The sequence below is a fragment of the Salmo salar genome, chromosome 07, assembly GCF_965601325.2.
Source record: "Salmo salar chromosome 07, fSalSal1, whole genome shotgun sequence".
Lineage (NCBI taxonomy): Eukaryota > Metazoa > Chordata > Actinopteri > Salmoniformes > Salmonidae > Salmo > Salmo salar.
In genome coordinates this window covers 76587501-76614233 of record NC_138297.1, presented here as the reverse complement: position 1 = coordinate 76614233, position 26733 = coordinate 76587501, and the positions used below count along the sequence as shown (strand labels likewise).

Genomic DNA, 26733 nt, shown 5'->3' with positions numbered 1-26733 from the left:
AGACCTAGAGTGGTCATAGACCTAGAGTGGTGGACTGGTACAACAATAACACAGGGGTCATAGACCACAGAGTGGTGGGCTGGTACAACAATAACACAGGGGTCATAGACCTAGAGTGGTGGACTGGTACAGCAACAACACAGGGGTCATAGACCTAGAGTGGTGGACTGGTACGGCAACAACACAGGGGTCATAGACCTAGAGTGGTGGACTGGTACGACAATAACACAGGACAGAAGAAGAGAAGCCATTTATTTTATTTTTTATTTAAACTTTATTTAACTAGGCAATTCAATTAAAAACGTATTGTTATTTACAGTGACGGCGTCCCAAGAGGCAAAAGGCCTCCTGCAGGGACGGGGGCTGGGATTAAACATAAAAATGTAGGACGAAACACACATCACGACTAGAGGGACACCGCTACACTAGATAAAGAGAGACCTAACACAACACAACGTGGCAACAACACAACATGGCGGCACCACAACATGGCGGCACCACAACATGGCGGCAACACAACATGGCGGCAACACAACATGGCGGCAACACAACATGGCGGCACCACAACATGGCGGCAACACAACATGGCGGCACCACAACATGGCGGCACCACAACATGGCGGCAACACAACATGGCGGCAACACAACATGGCAACAACACAACATGGCAGCACCACAAATCAAATCAAATGTATTTATATAGCCCTTCTTACATCAGCTGATATCTCAAAGTGCTGTACAGAAACCCAGCCTAAAACCCCAAACAGCAAGCAATGCAGGTGTAGAAGCACGGTGGCTAGGAAAAACTCTCTAGAAAGGCCAAGAACCTAGGAAGAAACCTAGAGAGGAACCAGGCTATGAGGGGTGGCCAGTCCTCTTCTGGCTGTACTGGGTAGAGAGGAACCAGGCTATGAGGGGTGGCCAGTCCTCTTCTGGCTGTGCCGGGTGGAGATTATAACAGAACATGGCCAAGATGTTCAAATGTTCATAAATGACCTAGAGTGGTCATAGACGGCACCACAACATGGCAGCACCACAACATGGCAGCAGCACCACAACATGGCAGCAGCACAACATGGCGGCAGCACCACAACATGGCAGCAGCACAACATGGCAGCACCACAACATGGCGGCACCACCACAACATGGCAGCACCACAACATGGCAACAACACAACATGGCAGCAGCACAAGCATCAAAGCAGCCCAGGACCTTGAAGGAACCCTTGAATCACAGTGAAAGTAGTAGCAGGACATTCTTGGTCACAATGTAATCTTGCAGTGTGGGTGGTACCGTAAAGCTGGAGAAGATAAAGCGGTCAGATAACCTCGTTGGGTAAAAGGTGCAGCGGCCGACAGCATAGAAGTCAAGTGAATGAGGAAGCAGAGAGACGACGGTGTGTTGTGGTCGACCGTGTTTCAGTAAGCGTAGTGAACTGAAGGGATGCTGGAAAGAGCAGTGTGCAGGTCTTTCTTCTCTATAAAGACCCACGTTTCAGTAGCGTAGTGAACTGAAGGGATGCTGGAAAGAGCAGTGTGCAGGTGTTTCTTCTCTATAAAGACCCACGTTTCAGTAGCGTAGTGAAGGGATGCTGGAAAGAGCAGTGTGCAGGTCTTTCTTCTCTATAAAGACCCACGTTTCATTCCCAAAGCCTCGCGAACAAAAGGGGACAGAAAGAATGTCCCCCCCAAGTATTGACTTTTCTCTTTAACACTTTTGACTTGGACTCAGAATTTTGCCTATATCAGTCTTCTTGACGAATACATCCGAGTCTTGTTCACAAGTTGAAAATGTGAAAATCTATTTCACATGTAGTGCCCATCCAAATGTTTCAACACCCATATTCTGCCTTTTGTCTTGAATTACTTAGGCTACGATCAAAATCAACTCAAAGTGTGTGAAAATCCCGTGTGGCTCAGGTGGTAGAGCATGGTGTTTGCAACGCCAAGGGTTGTGGGTTCGATTCCCACGGGGGGGGGGAGAAAAAAAACGTATGAAATGTAATGCATTCACTACTGTAAGTTGCTCTGGACAAGAGAACGGTTGATGGGCAACATTATCTTGGGATTTTGAGTTGTCGTCTTGTCTGCTAAAATGTGTTAAAATGACAGCGTCGTCTTAGCGGTTTGACTGACATTAGGAAGGGCTCTGGGTGGAAGGGCTCTGGGTGGAAGGGCTCTGGGTGGAAGGGCTCTGGGTGGAAGGGCTCTGGGTGGAAGGGCTCTGGGTGGAAGGGCTCTGGATGGAAGGGCTCTGGGTGGAAGGGCTCTGGGTGGAAGGGCTCTGGGTGGAAGGGCTCTGGATGGAAGGGCTCTGGGATGGAAGGGCTCTTGGAGTGGAAGGGCTCTGGGTGGAAGGGCTCTGGGTGGAAGGGCTCTGGATGTTCTCATGAAAGATATCTCTGGTCCACCCCGCTATAAAAACAGACCAACACCCTTCTATCAACCAGGGAAACACCGGAATACAGTCCCAGAGCGACAGCGGCCTGCCTCATCCGGCCCGCCTCATCCGGCCGTGTTCACACAAACACTACTAACCTATTATTATCTATCATCTGCAGTGAGGATCAATAATGATCATTCCCCGTGATGCTTAAATGATTGATGATCAATAAAGGGTATTTTTTACTGCATTAAGCTGTTTGATTCAGGTATAATAAATGTATTTCATCTGCTAGAGAACGGGCCTTGGGATTAGACTAGTACTGTTCATCACTGTGAATATTCCATTTTCCTTCAACATTCCCCGGCCGTAGGTACATACAGCAGGCAACCCTTTAGTAATGAGTTCCCCATACAGCAGGCAACCCTTTAGTAATGAGTTCCCCATACAGCAGGCAACCCTTTAGTAATGAGTTCCCCATACAGCAGGCAACCCTTTAGTAATGAGTTCCCCGGCCGTAGCTACATACAGCAGGCAACCCTTTAGTAATGAGTTCCCCATACAGCAGGCAACCCTTTAGTAATGAGTTCCCCATACAGCAGGCAACCCTTTAGTAATGAGTTCCCCATACAGCAGGCAACCCTTTAGTAATGAGTTCCCCATACAGCAGGCAACCCTTTAGTAATGAGTTCCCCATACAGCAGGCAACCCTTTAGTAATGAGTTCCCCATACAGCAGGCAACCCTTTAGTAATGAGTTCCCCATACAGCAGGCAACCCTTTAGTAATGAGTTCCCCATACAGCAGGCAACCCTTTAGTAATGAGTTCCCCATACAGCAGGCAACCCTTTAGTAATGAGTTCCCCATACAGCAGGCAACCCTTTAGTAATGAGTTCCCCATACAGCAGGCAACCCTTTAGTAATGAGTTCCCCATACAGCAGGCAACCCTTTAGTAATGAGTTCCCCGGCCGTAGGTACATACAGCAGGCAACCCCAGTGTTTTAATGATACTTTTATTTTGAAGGAAAACAGCAAAATCCACTATTGTGCCTAATCCTTATTGTGGCTAGCTTCACAACACATAACCCGGTCCGGTCGAGCGTCACTAGCCAGATGAAGCTAGCTGGCTGCTTATAACGTTAGCTTTAGGGCAACAGGGTTAAGTAGCTGGCTGCTTATAACGTTATAGCTTTGGGCAACAGGGTTTAGTAGCTGGCTGCTTATAATGATAGCTTTGGGCAACAGGGTTAAGTAGCTGGCTGCTTATAACGTTAGCTTTAGGACAACAGGGTTAAGTAGCTGGCTGCTTATAACGTTAGCTTTAGGGCAACAGGGTTAAGTAGCTGGCTGCTTATAACATTAGCTTTAGGACAACAGGGTTAAGTAGCTGGCTAGCTATTTATTTTCATGAACTGAAGTTCAATTTCAATAGGCGAACAACAAGTGGCTTCCTAGCTAATACTTACTCACAAGGATTCCTAAATCATTGCTAAGAATAATGAAAATGACTGCAGTTTCTACTGGTCATTGTTTTCAGGCTGGTTGTATTGGTGCTAGCTAGGTTACCAAGCTAAAGCTAGTTAGCTACCCCAGAAGTTACGGTCAAACAAATAATGCTATATTACCAACGCGGTATTGTAAAACACATCGTTCGTGGCCGGTGTTTGAAGACTTTTTTGTGTCCAGCTTTGACGGCGCTACTGTTTCTTTCTGACACTCAAAGACCCAAACGGCGTTCCGTAGTATGTCGTGAAGCTAATAGCAGCGACGCCGTTACTGTATAACTCCGGTAGGGAAACATCTGAACAATAGCGCACTTGGTAATGTTAGTGTGTACCGGTGCTCGACCAGTCGGCGAAAGCCAACATCACCCACGACAGAGAACGGTTGATTGTCAGAAGGGCAATGAATTCCATTATCTTGGAGCTAATGGATTTCGCCTTTTGAGTTGTCGTCTCGTTGAAATGTTCTTGCTCTTTCAAATGACTGCTGGACTTGTTGACTGCTCGATCCACACAGCAGACATTGTGGGCTAGGTTAGGAATGCTGTGTTACACGTGTAGCGCAAAACATTTTAACGTGGCGTCATTACGTCATGTACCTACGTTATATAGGTAGGCGCGGTAGCTTTGACATCCGGTTTTTAACGTCGCAGTTCAACTAAATGTTGGCATTTTGTGCTAATATCGTCCGATTCCGATATGTTCACCGATATATCGTGCATCCTTAGTTATGACGTATTACGACATGGTTATAACCGTGTTATAATGACGCGTGGTGTCAAGTAGTTTTGACCACTTTTTCTAATGCTTACCCCTACGTAACGGTCTAGCTTCCGTCCCTCTCCTCGCCCCAACCTGGGCTTGAACCAGGGACCCTCTGCACACATCAACAACTGACCCCCCCCCCCCCCCACGAAGCATCGTTACCCATCGCGCCACAAAAGTCGCGGTCCTTTGCAGAGCAAAGGGGGAACAACTACTTCAAGGTCTCAGAGCGAGTGGCGCCATCCGATTTGAAACGCTATTAGCCGCGCACCGCCGCTAACTAGCTAGCCATTTCACATCGGTTACACCTATAATAAACGCAACAAATCATCACATCGTGGTGCATGGTTAGGCTATGAAATATATTGACCAATTACAGACAGTAGCCTACAAGTAGAAAAAAATATAACTTAATTGAACATGAGATTTGTTTAAATATGATTTAAATAAGCCTATAGCCTAATGTTGATATTTTTATACAGTCATCTCGGTTTTAATTCAAAGCATCTTTTTATACTTCGCTTGTTTGCATTAATGGCAAAAAAAAACCATTATCAACTTTGTTTGTTCTGAAGTTATCGGCGGTCACAGAGAGACGGATAAACCGTGGTTCTACTGGTCACAGAGAGAGACGGATAAACCACGTGGTTCTACTGGTCACAGAGAGACGGATAAACCGTGTGGTTCTACTGGTCACAGAGAGAGACGGATAAACCACGTGGTTCTACTGGTCACAGAGAGAGACGGATAAACCGTGTGGTTCTACTGGTCACAGAGAGAGACGGATAAACCACGTGGTTCTACGGAGAGACGGATAAACCACGTGGTTCTACTGGTCACAGAGAGAGACGGATAAACCGTGTGGTTCTACTGGTCACAGAGAGAGACGGATAAACCACGTGGTTCTACTGGTCACAGAGAGAGACGGATAAACCACGTGGTTCTACTGGTCACAGAGAGAGACGGATAAACCGCGTGGTTCTACTGGTCACAGAGAGAGACGGATAAACCGTGTGGTTCTACTGGTCACAGAGAGAGACGGATAAACCACGTGGTTCTACTGGTCACAGCAGATCTTCTGTGTATAAAGTGATGCAGGAGGAGGACAAACATCTAACGGGAGCTTTTTAATAACGATGGTTTTGGGGAAACAGATTTATCGATTCTCCTACGAAGATTCAAAACGATGAATTTAGCCTTTAAGATGCTTTTTGGAAAAACCGGGCGCGCGTTGCTACGGTGCAACGGTCTAAGGCTACGGTCTATACGGTACGGTGATCCAGTTCAAGACAGCGCTTTGAATAATAACAATAATAATACGCCAACACGTTGAAATGAATATCTTGTCAGCGATGCATTATACAGACTAGGATAGGATTCATATTACCTGGTTTGGTAAATAATCTAAAAGGTGAATTCACCAATCGACAGTCAATGGGTTACTGTTTTCAGACACAGGTAGGACTATATATATATATATATATGTGTATATAAGGTGTTTATTTTGTGTGGGGGGGGGGGGAAAAGCGAGAGAAGTCTGCACTTACCTGCTGAAAATGGCTTCACAAACCCTTCTGTATCAGCGCGTGGTACATGAGACTCCTCTTCTCTCTGGGAAGAATCCAGGAGTCCTGGAGTAGAGAAATACTTGACTTTTATCACCTTGGACGTCCGAGCGGCTGGTCGCCGGATCCCGAACCGCCTCGTCCTCTCTGCGACGCACCGAGCGTCAAAGGTCACGCACGCACAGGCTGGTTAAAGTAGAAAGTCTCAGGACCGGTAGAAAACAGCGTTTTGAACTAAACGGTACGGTGCTTCTATTGTAAACGTGTGGGTCTGTTTCATCTAACTAAGATCCGCCTTACCTCCCTCTTCCTCTTCCCCTCTCTCTCTCTTCCCCCCTCTCTCTCTCTCTCCCCCCCTCTCCCTCTTCCCCTCCCTCTCTCTCCCTCCCCCCTCCCTCCCTGGTCTGCAGGCACCGTCACCGATATGGCACCGACGCCCTCTACCGCAATCAGTCCGTTTGCGCACGAGCCGTACCGTATTGTGATTAATTGTGTGCAGCCCATGGACCTTAGCTACAGATCCTGAAACCGGGAAAAGGCGGAACCGTGGACCCACCGGGCGTGCAGGTTTTCCAGTAGAGGAGGGTTTATAATAAAGTCTGGAACGGAGTATATGGAATGCTGTCTCTAGAGACAGGCTGTTCACCGGACGTGCTACCTGTCCCAGACCTGCTGTCCCAGACCTGCTGGAACCCTGACCTGTTCACCGGACGTGCTACCTGTCCCAGACCTGCTGTTTTCAACTCTCTAGAGACAGCAGGAGCGGTAGAGATACTCTCAAAGATCGGCTATGAAAAAGCCAACTGACATTTACTCCTGAGGTGCTGACTTGTTGCACCCTCGACAACCACTGTGATTATTATTATCTGACCCTGCTGGTCATTTATGAACATTTGAACATCTAGGCCATGTTCTGTTATAATCTCCACCCAGCACAGCCAGAAGAGGACTGGCCACCCCTCATAGCCTGGTTCCTCTCTAGGTTTCTTCCTAGGTTCTGGCCTTTCTAGGGGAGTTTTTCCTAGCCACCGTGCTTCTACACCTGCATTGCTTGCTGTTTGGGGGTTTAGGCTGGGTTTCTGTACAGCACTTTGTGATATCAGCTGATGTAAGAAGGGCTATATAAATACATTTTATTTGATTTGATATAACCATGTGTTTGATGTATTTTAATACCGTTCCACTGATTCCGCTCCAGATATTACCAGGAGCCACCCCGTCCTCCCTAATTAAGGAGCCACCGTTCCACTGATTCCGCTCCAGATATTACCAGGAGCCACCCCGTCCTCCCTAATTAAGGAGCCACCGTTCCACTGATTCCGCTCCAGATATTACCAGGAGCCACCCCCGTCCTCCCTAATTAAGGAGCCACCGTTCCACTGATTCCGCTCCAGATATTACCAGGAGCCACCCCGTCCTCCCTAATTAAGGAGCCACCGTTCCACTGATTCCGCTCCAGATATTACCAGGAGCCCCCCCCCGTCCTCCCTAATTAAGGAGCCACCGTTCCACTGATTCCGCTCCAGATATTACCAGGAGCCACCAACCTCCTTTTGGTTCCAATCCAAACAACAAAACATGTTGCAGCCAAATGTTGAATCAACGTTGTTTCCACATCATTTCAATGAAATTGTCGTTGAACCAACGATGAAATAGACGTTGTTTTAACGTCTGCGCCCAGTGGGATGGATGAAACGTGTCTCTATAGCTGCATTTACACAGGCAACATCCCAGTCAACATTCTGGGCCCCAATTTTTACCAGAAGCATTTTAAGGCTGAATGTATCGCTGGAAGCTTTATAGGAGCGTTATTTAATCTCTGCGCTGTTTCCTAAAAACCCATCGTTAATAATGTTGCGCTTGAAAACGCGCATCTGCCTCCACTTGTACAACAACTAAATGCGTCTTTAGATAAAATAATGTTTGACGTCCCGGGTCACTTTCTACACAAAAAGCCGAGGATAAACATAGAATGATATAGTTTATCCGTCTCTGTGACCGCAGATAACTTCAGAACAAAGTTAACTACAAATACAAGTAACCAGTGTCTTTGAAATTCATACAAACAAGTGACATAAAAAAAAAAAAAAAAATGCTTCAAATGAAAACCGAGATGAATGCATTAAAATATAAATACATGACTTACATCTCTCTCTACCTGCAGGTTACTCTGTAATTTGTAGCAATTTGTTTCGTGTGTAGTCTAACATGTGCGCAATGAAGAGTCAAATCTGGGATTTAGTTAATTTTTATTGGGTAGCCGAAGCATTATAATAAACCGCCTCTATATTTTCTAACGTAGGTGGTAATATCTCTCTAGGCGCAGATCCGTCTTCAGCTTTTTATTTAACCTTTATTTATTAACTAGGTAAGTCAGTTTAGAACAAATTCTTATTTACAATGACGACCTACCGGGGAACAGTGGGTTTAACTGCCTTGTTCAGAGGCAGAACGACAGATCTTTACCTTGTCAGCTCAGGGATTCGATCCAGCAACCTTTCGGATAGTGGGCTGGGTTTCTATACAGCACTTTGAGATATCAGCTGATGTAAGAAGGGCTATATAAATACATTTGATTTGGCCCAACGCTCTAACCACTAGGCTACCTGCCCCCCCCCCCAAATATTGTTAAATAATTATATTAAGGGAAGATTTGAATGGAGATGGCTGATCCGAGAGTAGCGCTTCCTTTGGACACATGATCCAATGACGCCCTTAGCGACGGGGTAGTTACCCTTACGCTTCCAACACACCGACTGTGTTTTTACGTTTCGAAACGCCAGATGTACATTCATTTCCAATGGACCGCTGCGTTTTCCTTGCAGCATTGCGTTGCAGAGACAGTTGCAGCGCGTTCTGTGTTGAAAAATCGAACGTAAGCATGAAATTGTATGAGAAGACTTGACAGAAAGTAGCAAAATGTGAATGTTGAATTTTTATTGCACACATATCCATGGGATGACATAATAAAAACAGTTTAATTGCATAATTTCTTTACATTTTTTATTAATTTATTTGCCAAGTATATTATATATTCGATGACATCCACAAATTAATTATGAGAGCCTATAATATAATTTCCCTTCAAAATGCAGTTTTGGAGCGAAATACAATAATAAATAGTCAAGATATCAGCGTATTTCAACAATGGGACCAACGTTGAGGAAGGTGGTCTTCATCGCGCTGTTGGGCTGGAACCAGCCCCGCCGAAAGCGCAGGTCTGTGTGGGTCCAGAGATGGTTAAAGTCCCGAAAACGCAGGTCTGTGTGGGTCCAGAGATGGTTAAAGTCCTGAAAGCGCAGGTCTGTGTAGGTCCAGAGATGGTTAAAGTCCTGAAAGCGCAGGTCTGTGTAGGTCCAGAGATGGTAAAGTCCTGAAAGCGCAGGTCTGTGTAGGGTCCAGAGATGGTTAAAGTCCCGAAAGCGCAGGTCTGTGTAGGTCCAGAGATGGTTAAAGTCCGTTGCGCAGGCTGTGTAGGTCCAGAGATGGTTAAAGTCCTGAAAGCGCAGGTCTGTGTGGGTCCAGAGATGAAGCGCAGGTCTGTGTAGGTCCAGAGATGAAGCGCAGGTCTGTGTAGGTCCAGAGATGGTTAAAGTCCTGAAAGCGCAGGTCTGTGTGGGTCCAGAGATGGTTAAAGTCCCGAAAGCGCAGGTCTGTGTAGGTCCAGAGATGGTTAAAGTCCCATAAGCGCAGGTCTGTGTGGGTCCAGAGATGGTTAAAGTCCTGAAAGCGCAGGTCTGTGTAGGTCCAGAGATGAAGCGCAGGTCTGTGTAGGTCCAGAGATGGGTTAAAGTCCTCGAAAGCGCAGGTCTGTGTGGGTCCAGAGATGGTTAAAGTCCTGAAAGCGCAGGTCTGTGTAGGTCCAGAGATGGTTAAAGTCCCATAAGCGCAGGTCTGTGTGGGTCCAGAGATGGTTAAAGTCCCGAAAGCGCAGGTCTGTGTAGGTCCAGAGATGAAGCGCAGGTCTGTGTAGGTCCAGAGATGGTTAAAGTCCTGAAAGCGCAGGTCTGTGTAGGTCCAGAGATGGGTTAAAGTCCTGAAAGCGCAGGTCTGTGTAGGTCCAGAGATGAAGCGCAGGTCTGTGTAGGGTCCAGAGATGGTTAAAGTCCTCGAAAGCGCAGGTCTGTGTAGGTCCAGAGATGGGTTAAAGTCCTGAAAGCGCAGGTCTGTATAGGTCCAGAGATGGTTAAAGTCCCGAAAGCAGGCAGGGGAGGTTCATTCACGTCTCATTCAAGAGCTTCGACTGTTTGGAAGAGGAATTCCCAAGTTACGTTCGTCTGGACCGAAGCCAGTTCGATCACCTGCTCCAGATGGTTGGAGCCAGGATCGCCCGGATGGATACCAACTACCGGGAGTCCATCAGCCCAGTCGAACGCCTGGCGGTTTGTCTCCGGTAAAATACATTTTTAAAGCCTTTGATACCATAATTTATATTTAATATATTGTTGTTTTAATGGGCATCCTAGCTAGCTAAAGAGTTCTTTAGTTAATTGTCCCTATTTGACATCAGATGTACTTTTACAGAATGTTCATTAGGACTATAACTTTTTCCCAAAGTTGGTTTATAATCCTTTTTTTAATTATGCAATGTTACCCAAATGAAAAGAAAGTTGGGGTGCCTTCTGCTCTGATGAAGGTAGGCTAGTCTTCACCAGGACCCCTTGTTGTTGAAGACAGTTACAGGCCTTCTGCCCTGATGAAGGTAGGCTAGTCTTCACCAGGACCCCTTGTTGTTGAAGACAGTTACAGGCCTTCTGCCCCTGATGAAGGTAGGCTAGTCTTCACCAGGATCCCTTGTTGTTCAACACAGTTACAGGCCTTCTGCCCTGATGAAGGTAGGCTAGTCTTCACCAGGACCCCTTGTTGTTCAACACAGTTACAGGCCTTCTGCCCCTGATGAAGGTAGGCTAGTCTTCACCAGGACCCCTTGTTGTTGAAGACAGTTACAGGCCTTCTGCCCCTGATGAAGGTAGGCTAGTCTTCACCAGGACCCCTTGTTGTTGAAGACAGTTACAGGCCTTCTGCCCCTGATGAAGGTAGGCTAGTCTTCACCAGGACCCCTTGTTGTTGAAGACAGTTACAGGCCTTCTGCCCCTGATGAAGGTAGGCTAGTCTTCACCAGGACCCCTTGTTGTTCAACACAGTTACAGGCCTTCTGCCCCTGATGAAGGTAGGCTAGTCTTCACCAGGACCCCTTGTTGTTCAACACAGTTACAGGCCTTCTGCCCCTGATGAAGGTAGGCTAGTCTTCACCAGGACCCCTTGTTGTTGAAGACAGTTACAGGCCTTCTGCCCCTGATGAAGGTAGGCTAGTCTTCACCAGGACCCCTTGTTGTTGAAGACAGTTACAGGCCTTCTGCCCCTGATGAAGGTAGGCTAGTCTTCACCAGGACCCCTTGTTGTTGAAGACAGTTACAGGCCTTCTGCCCCTGATGAAGGTAGGCTAGTCTTCACCAGGACCCCTTGTTGTTCAACACAGTTACAGTCATTCTTCCTATTATGAACAATAGGCTTCTACATAGAACCCAATTGGGGTCTGCCTGGAACCAAAAGGGTTCTACCTGGAACCAAAAGGGTTCTACCTGGAACCCAATAGGGTTCTACTTAGAATCAAAGGGGTTCTACCTGGAACCAATAGCGTTCTACCTGGAACCAATAGGTTCTCTGGAACCAGGGTTCACTGGAACTCAATAGGGTTCTACCTGGAACCAATAGCGTTCTACCTGGAACTAAAAGAGTTCTACCTGGTACCCAATAGGGTTCTACCTGGAACCAATAGGGTTCTACCTGGAACCAAAAGGGTTCTACTTAGAACCAATAGGGGTACTACCTGGAACCAAAAGCGTTCTACCTGGAACCAAAAGGGTTCTACTTAGAACCAATAGGGGTACTACCTGGAACCAAAAGGGTTCTACCTGGAACCAAAAGGGTTCTACCTGGAACCCAATAGGGTTCTACTTAGAATCAATAGGGGTACTACCTGGAACCAATAGCGTTCTACCTGGAACCAATAGAGTTCTACCTGGAACCAAAAGGGTTCTACCTGGAACCCAATAGGGTTCTACCTGGAACAATAGGGTTCTACCTGGAACTAAAAGAGTTCTACCTGGTACCCAATAGGGTTCTACCTGGAACTAAAAGAGTTCTACCTGGAACCCAATAGGGTTCTACCTGGAACTAAAAAGGGTTCTCCTATAGGGACAGCCGGAGAACCCTTTTCAGTAGATAGTACCATTCTTTCTAAGAGTAGAGTTGGCCTGGGCTACAGTTTAATGATATAGTCATAGACTGAATTGTACTGTTTCAAGGCATTGTTAATGATGGTTGATGAGTACTACAATATAATTAGTAGAGCATAATAAACAGTAATGAGGTAGATATATGAGTAGGTAGAATATGTGGGTGGAATTCAAGTTACACACAATATTGATCATTATTTTGAATTATATTGTAGATTCTTGGCGACAGGGGAACTCCTACAGGACCATTGTCCCCTCTGTGGGCACAAGCCATTTGGGACTGTCTGGTTGGTGAATACATGCCTGTCCCCAAGGAGGAAGACTGGAGGGCCGTCGCTGCCGAGTTCCTGGAGAGGTGGAATTTCCCCAACTGTCTTGGCTCCGTCGCTGCCGAGTTCCTGGAGAGCAGCGGTTAGGACACGGGTCGTGTAAAGGATTGTATTACAGCGGTACAGCGGTTAGGACACGGGTCGTGTAAAGGATTGTATTACAGCGGTTAGGACACGGGTCGTGTAAAGGATTGTATTACAGCGGTTAGGACCACGGGTCGTGTAAAGGATTGTATTACAGCGGTTAGGACACGGGTCGTGTAAAGGATTGTATTACAGCGGTTAGGACACGGGTCGTGTAAAGGATTGTATTACAGCGGTACAGCGATTAGGACACGGGTCGTGTAAAGGATTGTATTACAGCGGTACAGCGGTTAGGACACGGGTCGTGTAAAGGATTGTATTACAGCGGTACAGCGGTTAGGACACGGGTCGTGTAAAGGATTGTATTACAGGGTACAGCGGTTAGGACACGGGTCGTGTAAAGGATTGTATTACAGCGGTTAGGACACGGGTCGTGTAAAGGATTGTATTACAGCGGTTAGGACCCGGGTCGTGTAAAGGATTGTATTACAGCGGTTAGGACACGGGTCGTGTAAAGGATTGTATACAGCGGTACAGCGGTTAGGACACGGGTCGTGTAAAGGATTGTTTTACAGCGGTTAGGACCCGGGTCGTGTAAAGGATTGTATTACAGCGGTTAGGACACGGGTCGTGTAAAGGATTGTTTTACAGCGGTACAGCGGTTAGGACACGGGTCGTGTAAAGGATTGTATTACAGCGGTTAGGACCCGGGTCGTGTAAAGGATTGTATTACAGCGGTTAAAGTACCGATGTTCGACAACAGACGACGTGTTGTTTACCGTTTCAGATTTTATATCAACAGGCAACTTACTGCTAATCAGCTTCATCCAAACGTTCACATTGTCTGTTGTAAAACGAGCTCTATTCAGACACAGCAACAACAACAACCCCATAACAGACCTACTATCTCTCACACACAACAACAAACCCCATAACAGACCTACTATCTCTCACACACAACAACAACAACCCCATAACAGACCTACTATCTCTCACACACAACAACAACAACCCCCATAACAGACCTACTATCTCTCACACACAACAACAACAACCCCATAACAGACCTACTATCTCTCACACACAACAACAACAACCCCATAACAGACCTACTATCTCTCACACAACAACAACAACCCCATAACAGACCTACTATCTCTCACACACAACAACAACAACCCCATAACAGACCTACTATCTCTCACACACAACAACAAACCCCATAACAGACCTACTATCTCTCACACACAACAACAAACCCCATAACAGACCTACTATCTCTCACACACAACAACAACAAACCCATAACAGACCTACTATCTCTCACACACAACAACAACAACCCCCATAACAGACCTACTATCTCTCTCACACAACAACAACAACCCCATAACAGACCTACTATCTCTCACACACAACAACAACCCCATAACAGACCTACTATCTCTCACACACAACAACAACAACCCCATAATAGACCTACTATCTCTCACACACAACAACAACAACCCCATAACAGACCTACTATCTCTCACACACAACAACAACAACCCCCATAACAGACCTACTATCTCTCACACACAACAACAACAACCCCATAACAGACCTACTATCTCTCACACACAACAACAACAACAACCCCATAACAGACCTACTATCTCTCACACACAACAACAACAACCCCATAACAGACCTACTATCTCTCACACACAACAACAAACCCCATAACAGACCTACTATCTCACACACAACAACAACAACCCCATAACAGACCTACTATCTCTCACACACAACAACAACAACCCCATAACAGACCTACTATCTCTCACACACAACAACAACAACCCCATAACAGACCTACTATCTCTCACACACAACAACAACAACCCCCATAACAGACCTACTATCTCTCACACACAACAACAACCCCATAACAGACCTACTATCTCTCACACACAACAACAACAACCCCATAACAGACCTACTATCTCTCACACACAACAACAACAAACCCCATAACAGACCTACTATCTCTCACACACAACAACAACAAACCCCATAACAGACCTACTATCTCTCACACACAACAACAACAACCCCATAACAGACCTACTATCTCTCACACACAACAACAACAACCCCATAATAGACCTACTATCCTCTCACACACAGACAACAACAACCCCATAATAGACCTACTATCTCTCACACACAACAGACTATACAAGACCCCATATACAGACCTCATTCCTTCACCACAGGTATCAGAGTCATTACATCATTCCTTCACCACAGGTATCAGTCATTACATCATTCCTTCACCACAGGTATCAGTCATCTCATCATTCCTTCACCACAGGTATCAGTCATCACATCATTCCTTCACCACAGGTATCAGAGTCATTACATCATTCCTTCACCACAGGTATCAGTCATTACATCATTCCTTCACCACAGGTATCAGTCATCTCATCATTCCTTCACCACAGGTATCAGTCATCACATCATTCCTTCACCACAGGTATCAGAGTCATTACATCATTCCTTCACCACAGGTATCAGTCATTACATCATTCCTTCACCACAGGTATCAGTCATCTCATCATTCCTTCACCACAGGTATCAGTCATTACATCATTCCTTCACCACAGGTATCAGAGTCATTACATCATTCCTTCACCACAGGTATCAGTCATTACATCATTCCTTCACCACAGGTATCAGTCATTACATCATTCCTTCACCACAGGTATCAGGTCATTACATCATTCCTTCACCACAGGTATCAGTCATTACATCATTCCTTCACCACAGGTATCAGTCATTACATCATTCCTTCACCACAGGTATCAGTCATTACATCATTCCTTCACCACAGGTATCAGTCATTACATCATTCCTTCACCACAGGTATCAGTCATTACATCATTCCTTCACCACAGGTATCAGTCATTACATCATTCCTTCACCACAGGTATCAGGTCATTACATCATTCCTTCACCACAGGTATCAGAGTCATTACATCATTCCTTCACCACAGGTATCAGTCATTACATCATTCCTTCACCACAGGTATCAGTCATTACATCATTCCTTCACCACAGGTATCAGTCATTACATCATTCCTTCACCACAGGTATCAGGTCATTACATCATTCCTTCACCACAGGTATCAGTCATTACATCATTCCTTCACCACAGGTATCAGTCATTACATCATTCCTTCACCACAGGTATCAGTCATTACATCATTCCTTCACCACAGGTATCAGAGTCATTACATCATTCCTTCACCACAGGTATCAGTCATTACATCATTCCTTCACCACAGGTATCAGTCCTTCCTTCACCACAGGTATCAGATAAAAACCCACAACCACACCGTTCGTTAATAACATATAATATTTAGCGCTTTAATCCAAAGTGATTTACAGTCATGCGTACATACATTTTACGTCTGGGTGGCCCCGGGAATCTAACCTACAACCCTGGGGTACAAGCGCCATGCTCTACCAACTGAACTGTTCGGGAGCTGTTCGGGAGCTGTTCGGGAGCTGTTCGGGAACTGTTCGGGAGTGGTTCGGGAGCTGTTCGGGAACTGTTCGGGAGTGGTTCGGGAGCTGTTCGGGAACTGTTCGGGAGCTGTTCGGGAGCTGTTCGGGAGCTGTTCGGGAGCTGTTCGGGAACTGTTCGGGAGCTGTTCGGGAGCTGTTCGGGAACTGTTCGTGAGCTGTTCGGGAACTGTTCGGGAACTGTTCGGGAACTGTTCGGGAGCTGTTCGGGAACTGTTCGGGAACTGTTCGGGAGCTGTTCGGGAACTGTTCGGGAACTGTTCGGGAACTGTTCAGTTGTTCAAGCATCTTTTCTTGCTGCTCAAATAAGACCTGAGATTTGAATTGTCAATGAGCTCCAACATCAGAAGAAGCCTCTAATTTGGATGTGTGAGGTATCGGATGATTTGACACAGGGATATCAAGGATCTCTGATCCCGTTCTTCATAACGCTTCATAAAGACTTCTTAAGGCTTCATAAAGACTTCTTTAAGGCTTCATAAAGACTTCTTTAAGGCTTCGTAAAGACTACTTTAAGGCTTCATAAAGACTTCTTTAAGGCTTCGTAAAGACTTCTTAAGGCTTCATAAAGACTTCTTTAAGGCTTCATAAAGAGGCTTCATAAAGACTTCTTTAAGGCTTCATAAAGACTTCTTTAAGGCTTCATGAAGACTTCTTTAAGGCTTCATGAAGACTTCTTTAAGGCTTCATAAAGACTTCTTTAAGGCTTCATAAAGACTTCTTAAGGCTTCAAAAATACTTCTTAAGGCTTCATAAAGACTTCTTAAGGCTTCATAAAGACTCTTTAAAGCTTCATAAAGACTTCTTAAGGCTTCATAAAGACTTCTTAAGGCTTCATAAAGACTTCTTAAGGCTTCATAAAGACTTCTTAAGGCTTCATAAGGCTTCATAAAGACTTCTTTAAGGCTTCATAAAGACTGCTAAAGGCTTCATAAAGACTTCTTAAGGCTTCATAAAGACTTCTTTAAGGCTTCATAAAGACTTCTTAAGGCTTCATAAAGACTTCATAAGGCTTCATAAAGACTTCTTTAAGGCTTCATAAAGACTTCATAAGGCTTCATAAAAGCTCCATGTATCCAACATCTGGCAGACATCTACTGCTGTTGACAACGATTATCAACATTCAGAAATAAATGAAAAACGATTAACACTCATTCAAACAAAAAACTCAAGTTCGTCTCAATCCTCTCAGAGTTCACCTCTTCATCACATTCATCATCATCATCATCATCACACAGCTGCTTTCTGCTTCCAGGTCAAAGTTCAAACTACATTAATGCCAACTGTCGCGACACGAGTACACAGGGCCGCTAGATCAGTTCAAGGTTCAAGTCCCTAGTGGGATAATAAGACGGGTCCAGAACAAGTCTTTCCCCTGAACATGGGACTGGTCTGATCTGAGGATGTTAAAACTCCCTAGAACGGACGTCTCCATTTCAAATCAATGATTCCGTAACGGTTGGACCGGAGGCCATGTTGAAATGTCCTCTCTCAGGACACCTGTATGACCTCCATGCTTCCCGAGAAGCTGCTGTGACTCCCTATCTCCTCCCTGGAGCTAGTCTCTCCTCCTCCTCTTCCTCCTCCTCCTCCTCCTCCTCCTCTCATCCTGTCTCCGATTTCCATCTGACAGCTCCGTCTCTTCAGCTGCTTCTCCAAGGTGCTCTCCTCGTGCCAGCTCCTCCGCGAGTCCCCGTGGTCGCCGCTCCTCTGCCTCCCGCGCCGCCGCACCTCCTCCAACCCCTGGCTCACGCTGTACGCCGCCGCGCCGCCACCCCCTAGAATGTTAGCCCCGCTTCCTAAGATGGCGGAGGTGGAGTAGAAGCGGTGCGACGACTCGGAGAGGTACCATCCACCCGACGACACGGTGACGGGACCCAATAGGATGTCAGAGTGCCAGCCCTTCAGGGCGGAGCCTAGGTTAGGGGCGGGCTTGGACAGGTGCTGCTGGGAACGTGATAGGCCGAACAGGAAGCCGGTGGTGTGAGGGGTGTGGTTAAGGGTAGGGTTAGAGCTCTCCTCCATACTGCCACTACGCTGGAGCTGCTGGGAACAGGAGAGGGGCTTAGCCTGGCCGGGTTGCTTCACGCTGGGCTGGTTGGAGGTGGTAGTGCTGGTAGTGGTGCCGGGAAGGGAGGAGGAAGAGGAGGTGATGGTTGTGGTGGAGACTACAGGAGTAGCAGTGGGAACAACAGACGTAGCAGCAGGGTCCGCGAGGCCGTCGTCCCGCTCCTCGTCAGGGCTCGGCTCAGGTGTAGACAGCTCTGACATCTCCTTCACAGGAGAGAAGTGACACGGTTTCCCAGCAGGCTCCTTGAAGCTCACGGATGGATTATAATACTCCTGGGCTCCGGGGTGGGACGTAGGGTTGGGGTACGGCCTCACGGGCGCGCCGCTGCGGCCTCCTGGCTCCCTGTACGACTTGATGTCCAGAGAGAAGGACCTTTTCAGCTGGGCGGCGTTGTCCTCCGCTCCCTGGTTCAGCTGGAGGCCTTGGAGCCCCTGGAGAGCCTGGGCGAGGAGCCTCTCTTCTGGAGGCCAGGGGGCCAAGACACACGGCAGGGTCAGGGGCTCCAGCAGGGCTAGGGCAGGGTCTGGGAGGCTGGGGGTAGTAGGGTTAGAGGGGTCCTGATCTAGCAGGGGGTGGTGGAGGAGGAAGGGACAGGGTTTGACTCCGACGGTCTCTCTGATCTCCGACCTTCCAGGAGTCTTGATCTTCTTCTCAAAGTCCAACAGCTGACCCAGGAAGTTAAAGTTAGGAGAGATGGTGGGCCTCTTCTCCTTCACGAACCTGGAGAGGAAAGACGGAAGCATACAGGACATCAGTAGAGCCCCCCCACAATGCACTGCGTTCATTCATCTCACCTGTACATCCTTATTATGGTCCTATTCATCTCACCTGTAAATCCTTATTTATGGTCCTATTCATCTCACCTGTAAATCCTTATTATGGTCCTATTCATCTCACCTGTAAATCCTTATTATGGTCCTATTCATCTCACCTGTAAATCCTTATTATGGTTCTACATCTCACCTGTAAATCCTTATTATGGTCCTATTCATCTCACCTGTAAATCCTTATTATGGTCCTACATCTCACCTGTAAATCCTTATTATGGTTCTACATCTCACCTGTAAATCCTTATTATGGTCCTATTCATCTCACCTGTAAATCCTTATTATGGTCCTATTCATCTCACCTGTAAATCCTTATTATGGTCCTACATCTCACCTGTAAATCCTTATTATGGTCCTATTCATCTCACCTGTACATCCTTATTATGGTCCTATTCATCTCACCTGTAAATCCTTATTATGGTCCTACATCTCACCTGTAAATCCTTATTATGGTCCTACATCTCACCTGTAAATCCTTATTATGGTCCTACATTCACCTCACCTGTAAATCCTTATTATGGTCCTACATCTCACCTGTAAATCCTTATTATGGTCCTACATCTCACCTGTAAATCCTTATTATGGTCCTATTCATCTCACCTGTAAATCCTTATTATGGTCCTACATCTCACCTGTAAATCTTATTATGGTCCTCATCTCACCTGTAATCCTTATTATGGTCTACATCCACCTGTAAATCCTTATTATGGTTCTACATCTCACCTGTAAATCCTTATTATGGTTCTACATCTCACCTGTACATCCTTATTATGGTCCTACATCTCACCTGTAAATCCTTATTATGGTCTACATCTCACCTGTAATCCTTATTATGGTCTACATCTCACCTGTAAATCCTTATTATGGTCCTACATCTCACCTGTAAATCCTTATTATGGTTCTACATCTCACCTGTAAATCCTTATTATGGTTCTACATCTCACCTGTAAATCCTTATTATGGTCCTACATCTCACCTGTAAATCCTTATTATGGTTCTATTCATCTCACCTGTAAACCTACATCTCACCTGTAAATCCTTATTATGGTCCTATTCATCTCACCTGTAAATCCTTATTATGGTTCTATTCATCTCACCTGTAAATCCTTATTATGGTTCTACATCTCACCTGTAAATCGTTATTATGGTCCTACATCTCACCTGTAAATCCTTATTATGGTCCTATTCATCTCACCTGTAAATCCTTATTATGGTCCTATTCATCTCACCTGTAAATCCTTATTATGGTTCTACATCTCACCTGTAAATCCTTATTATGGTCCTACATCTCACCTGTAAATCCTTATTATGGTCCTACATCTCACCTGTAAATCCTTATTATGGTCCTATTCATCTCACCTGTAAATCCTTATTATGGTTCTACATCTCACCTGTAAATCGTTATTATGGTCCTACATCTCACCTGTAAATCCTTATTATGGTCCTATTCATCTCACCTGTAAATCCTTATTATGGTTCTACATCTCACCTGTAAATCCTTATTATGGTCCTATTCATCTCACCTGTAAATCCTTATTATGGTCCTACATCTCACCTGTAAATTCTTATTATGGTTCTACATCTCACCTGTAAATCCTTATTATGGTTCTACATCTCACCTGTAAATCCTTATTATGGTCCTATTCATCTCACCTGTAAATCCTTATTATGGTCCTATTCATCTCACCTGTAAATCCTTATTATGGTTCTACATCTCACCTGTAAATCCTTATTATGGTTCTACATCTCACCTGTAAATCCTTAATATGGTTCTACATCTCACCTGTACATCCTTATTATGGTCCTATTCATCTCACCTGTAAATCCTTATTATGGTCCTATTCATCTCACCTGTAAATCCTTATTATGGTCCTATTCATCTCACCTGTAAATCCTTATTATGGTCCTACATCTCACCTGTAAATCCTTATTATGGTCCTACATCTCACCTGTAAATCCTTATTCATCTCACCTGTAAATCCTTATTATGGTCCTACATCTCACCTGTAAATCCTTATTATGGTCCTATTCATCTCACCTGTAAATCCTTATTATGGTCCTATTCATCTCACCTGTAAATCCTTATTATGGTCCTACATCTCACCTGTAAATCCTTATTATGGTCCTATTCATCTCACCTGTAAATCCTTATTATGGTCCTACATCTCACCTGTAAATCCTTATTATGGTTCTACATCTCACCTGTAAATCCTTATTATGGTTCTACATCTCACCTGTAAATCCTTATTATGGTCCTACATCTCACCTGTAAATCCTTATTATGGTCCTATTCATCTCACCTGTAAATCCTTATTATGGTCCTACATCTCACCTGTAAATCCTTATTATGGTCCTACATCTCACCTGTAAATCCTTATTATGGTCCTACAGGGGGTTTCACTCATCTCACCTGTAAGCTTCGTCTAGTGACATGTCCATCCTCGTCATGATGTAAGCGATAGCGATGGTTGCCGAGCGGGAGATGCCAGCCAGACAGTGGACCAGCACACAGGCGTTGGAGGCTTTGGCCTTCTCTATGAACTCCACAGATCTGTCGAACCAGGGGAGGATCTTCTCACAGAAGCTGTCGTTGACAGGAACTCGCAGGAAGTGAGACTCTGGGATGTAGTCTGGTTTGGGACATGTGTTACTGGCATTCAGGACGTACGCTATCTCATTCCGCTGCATCACTTCCTGTAGAGGAGGTGAGGAATACAGCTGGGTTAGAATGCTTTTACACACTTCACTTCCTGTAGAGGAGGTGAGGAATACAGCTGGGTTAGAATGCTTTTACACACATCACTTCCTGTAGAGGAGGGAGGAATACAGCTGGTTAGAATGCTTTACACACACATCACTTCCTGTAGAGGAGGGAGGAATACAGCTGGTTAGAATGCTTTACACACATCACTTCCTGTAGAGGAGGGAGGAATACAGCTGGTTAGAATGCTTAACACACATCACTTCCTGTAGAGGAGGGAGGAATACAGCTGGTTAGAACGCTTTACACACATCACTTCCTGTAGAGGAGGGAGGAATACAGCTGGTTAGAATGCTTTACACACACATCACTTCCTGTAGAGGAGGGAGGAATACAGCTGGTTAGAATGCTTTTACACACATCACTTCCTGTAGAGGAGGGAGGAATACAGCTGGTAGGAATGCTTTTACACACATCACTTCCTGTAGAGGAGGGAGGAATACAGCTGGTAGGAATGCTTTTACACACATCACTTCCTGTAGAGGAGGGAGGAATACAGCTGGTTAGAATGCTTTTACACACATCACTTCCTGTAGAGGAGGGAGGAATACAGCTGGTTAGAATGCTTTACACACACATCACTTCCTGCAGAGGAGGGAGGAATACAGCTGGTTAGAATGCTTTACACACATCACTTCCTGTAGAGGAGGGAGGAATACAGCTGGTAAGAATGCTTTACACACATCACTTCCTGTAGAGGAGGGAGGAATACAGCTGGTTAGAATGCTTAACACACATCACTTCCTGTAGAGGAGGTCAGGAATACAGCTGGTTAGAATGCTTTACACACATCACTTCCTGTAGAGGAGGGAGGAATACAGCTGGTTAGAATGCTTAACACACATCACTTCCTGTAGAGGGGGGAGGAAGACAGCTGGTTAGAATGCTTTACACACACATCACTTCCTGTAGAGGAGGGAGGAATACAGCTGGTTAGAATGCTTTACCCACATCACTTCCTGTAGAGGAGGGAGGAATACAGCTGAATAGAAGCTTTTACACACATCACTTCCTGTAGAGGAGGGAGGAATACAGCTGGTTAGAATGCTTTACACACATCACTTCCTGTAGAGGAGGGAGGAATACAGCTGGTTAGAATGCTTTTACACACATCACTTCCTGTAGAGGAGGGAGGAATACAGCTGGTTAGAATGCTTTACACACATCACTTCCTGTAGAGGAGGGAGGAATACAGCTGGTTAGAATGCTTTACACATCACTTCCTGTAGAGGGAGGAATACAGCTGGTTAGAATGCTTAACACACATCACTTCCTGTAGAGGAGGGAGGAATACAGCTGGTTAGAATGCTTTTACACACACCACTTCCTGTAGAGGAGGGAGGAATACAGCTGGTTAGAATGCTTTACACACATCACTTCCTGTAGAGGAGGGAGGAATACAGCTGGCTAGAATGCTATGATATATATATAGTAATATATAAACTAGGTATCCTATAATATATCTAATACCTTGTTGAGTATATATAGTAATATATAGTAATATATAGTAATATATAAACTAGGTATCCTATAATATATCGATTACCTTGTTGAGTATATATAGTAATATATAATAATATATAAACTAGGTATCCTATAATATATCTATTACCTTGTTGAGTATATATAGTAATATATAGTAATATATAGTAATATATAAACTAGGTATCCTATCATATATCTAATACCTTGTTGAGTATATATAGTAATATATAGTAATATATAGTAATATATAAACTAGGTATCCTATAATATATATAGTAATATATAGTAATATATAAACTAGGTATCCTATAATATATCTAATACCTTGTTGAGTATATATAGTAATATATAGTAATATATAGTAATATATAAACTAGGTATCCTATAATATATCGATTACCTTGTTGAGTATATATAGTAATATATAGTAATATATAGTAATATATAAACTAGGTATCCTATCATATATCTAATACCTTGTTGAGTATATATAGTAATATATAGTAATATATAGTAATATATAAACTAGGTATCCTATAATATATCGATTACCTTGTTGAGTATATATAGTAATATATAGTAATATATAGTAATATATAAACTAGGTATCCTATCATATATCTAATACCTTGTTGAGTATATATAGTAATATATAGTAATATATAGTAATATATAAACTAGGTATCCTATAATATATCGATTACCTTGTTGAGTATATATAGTAATATATAGTAATATATAGTAATATATAAACTAGGTATCCTATAATATATCTAATACCTTGTTGAGTATATATAGTAATATATAGTAATATATAAACTAGGTATCCCATAATATATCTATTACCTTGTTGAGAACGTCTCTCTGACAGCCCAGGTAAAGGTGAGGCAGGATGCGTGTTGGACCAGAGGTGTTGAGGGGCAGGCACGGCTGAGAGAGGCAGGTCGGGACCAGGCAGGATGTGGCCAGAAGAGCCTTACCTTCACACAGACCTGGAAACAGCTGGGAAAACTCTGTGAAACCACCTGAAGACAAACACACACAGACAGAAACATCCCAATCACATAAAGGACCGAGGTTACTGTGTTAGAGATGCTAGAGGTTACTGTGTTAGAGATGCTAGAGGTTACTGTGTTAGAGATGCTAGAGGTTACTGTGTTAGAGATGCTAGAGGTTACTGTGTTAGAGATGCTAGAGGTTACTGTGTTAGAGATGCTAGAGGTTACTGTGTTAGAGATGCTAGAGGTTACTGTGTTAGAGATGCTAGAGGTTACTGTGTTAGAGATGCTAGAGGTTACTGTGTTAGAGATGCTAGAGGTTACTGTGTTAGAGATGCTAGAGGTTACTGTGTTAGAGATGCTAGAGGTTACTGTGTTAGAGATGCTAGAGGTTACTGTGTTAGAGATGCTAGAGGTTACTGTATTACTAGAGGTTACTGTGTTAGAGATGCTAGAGGTTACTGTGTTAGAGATGCTAGAGGTTACTGTGTTAGAGATGCTAGAGGTTACTGTGTTAGAGATGCTAGAGGTTACTGTGTTAGAGATGCTAGAGGTTACTGTGTTAGAGATGCTAGAGGTTACTGTGTTAGAGATGCTAGAGGTTACTGTGTTAGAGATGCTAGAGGTTACTGTGTTAGAGATGCTAGAGGTTACTGTATTACTAGAGGTTACTGTGTTAGAGATGCTAGAGGTTACTGTGTTAGAGATGCTAGAGGTTACTGTGTTAGAGATGCTAGAGGTTACTGTGTTACTAGAGGTTACTGTGTTAGAGATAGAGGTTACTGTATTACTAGAGGTTACTGTGTTAGAGATGCTAGAGGTTACTGTGTTAGAGATGCTAGAGGTTACTGTGTTAGAGATGCTAGAGGTTACTGTGTTACTAGAGGTTACTGTGTTAGAGATGCTAGAGGTTACTGTGTTAGAGATGCTAGAGGTTACTGTGTTAGAGATGCTAGAGGTTACTGTGTTAGAGATGCTAGAGGTTACTGTGTTAGAGATGCTAGAGGTTACTGTGTTAGAGATGCTAGAGGTTACTGTGTTAGAGATACTAGAGGTTACTGTGTTAGAGATACTAGAGGTTACTGTGTTAGAGATGCTAGAGGTTACTGTGTTAGAGATACTAGAGGTTACTGTATTACTAGAGGTTACTGTGTTAGAGATGCTAGAGGTTACTGTATTACTAGAGGTTACTGTGTTAGAGATGCTAGAGGTTACTGTGTTAGAGATGCTAGAGGTTACTGTGTTAGAGATGCTAGAGGTTACTGTGTTAGAGATGCTAGAGGTTACTGTATTACTAGAGGTTACTGTGTTAGAGATACTAGAGGTTACTGTGTTAGAGATGCTAGAGGTTACTGTGTTAGAGATGCTAGAGGTTACTGTGTTAGAGATCTAGAGGTTACTGTGTTAGAGATGCTAGAGGTTACTGTGTTAGAGATGCTAGAGGTTACTGTGTTAGAGATGCTAGAGGTTACTGTGTTAGAGATGCTAGAGGTTACTGTATTACTAGAGGTTACTGTATTAGAGATGCTAGAGGTTACTGTGTTAGAGATGCTAGAGGTTACTGTGTTAGAGATGCTAGAGGTTACTGTGTTAGAGATGCTAGAGGTTACTGTGTTAGAGATACTAGAGGTTACTGTGTTAGAGATACTAGAGGTTACTGTGTTAGAGATGCTAGAGGTTACTGTGTTAGAGATGCTAGAGGTTACTGTGTTAGAGATACTAGAGGTTACTGTGTTAGAGATGCTAGAGGTTACTGTGTTAGAGATGCTAGAGGTTACTGTATTACTAGAGGTTACTGTGTTAGAGATGCTAGAGGTTACTGTATTACTAGAGGTTACTGTGTTAGAGATGCTAGAGGTTACTGTGTTAGAGATGCTAGAGGTTACTGTATTAGAGCTACTAGAGGTTACTGTATTAGAGATACTAGAGGTTACTGTATTAGAGATGCTAGAGGTTACTGTATTAGAGATACTAGAGGTTACTGTATTAGAGATACTAGAGGTTACTGTGTTAGAGATGCTAGAGGTTACTGTGTTAGAGATACTAGAGGTTACTGTATTAGAGATACTAGAGGTTACTGTGTTAGAGATGCTAGAGGTTACTACTTTAGTAACAAACTCTTATCTCACAAAGACGACTGGCATCAATACA

At 44.4% G+C, this 26733-nt stretch overlaps 2 protein-coding genes across 5 annotated transcripts in view; both read right to left on the bottom strand.

Annotated features, from left to right (window-relative positions):
• The window catches only part of eps8a (EGFR pathway substrate 8a, signaling adaptor), a 161011-nt gene extending 154460 nt beyond the window's left edge, over nucleotides 1–6551 (bottom strand). For all 4 annotated transcript variants that reach the window (XM_082978114.1, XM_082978113.1, XM_082978115.1 and 1 more), the window contains exon 1: nucleotides 6198–6551. The gene's annotated coding sequence lies outside the window, so the exon portion shown is untranslated. The remainder of the gene's footprint in view (nucleotides 1–6197) is intronic.
• A 9705-nt stretch (nucleotides 6552–16256) lies between these two features.
• dusp16 (dual specificity phosphatase 16) overlaps nucleotides 16257–26733 on the bottom strand; it is a 31182-nt gene continuing 20705 nt past the window's right edge. Inside the window, exons 3-5 of the mRNA XM_082978106.1 lie at nucleotides 24431–24609; nucleotides 21749–22032; nucleotides 16257–19231 (exon numbers count right to left, since the gene is read on the bottom strand). Coding sequence (XP_082834232.1) covers nucleotides 17932–19231; nucleotides 21749–22032; nucleotides 24431–24609 — 1763 coding nt within the window. The 3' untranslated portion in view covers nucleotides 16257–17931. The remainder of the gene's footprint in view (nucleotides 19232–21748; nucleotides 22033–24430; nucleotides 24610–26733) is intronic.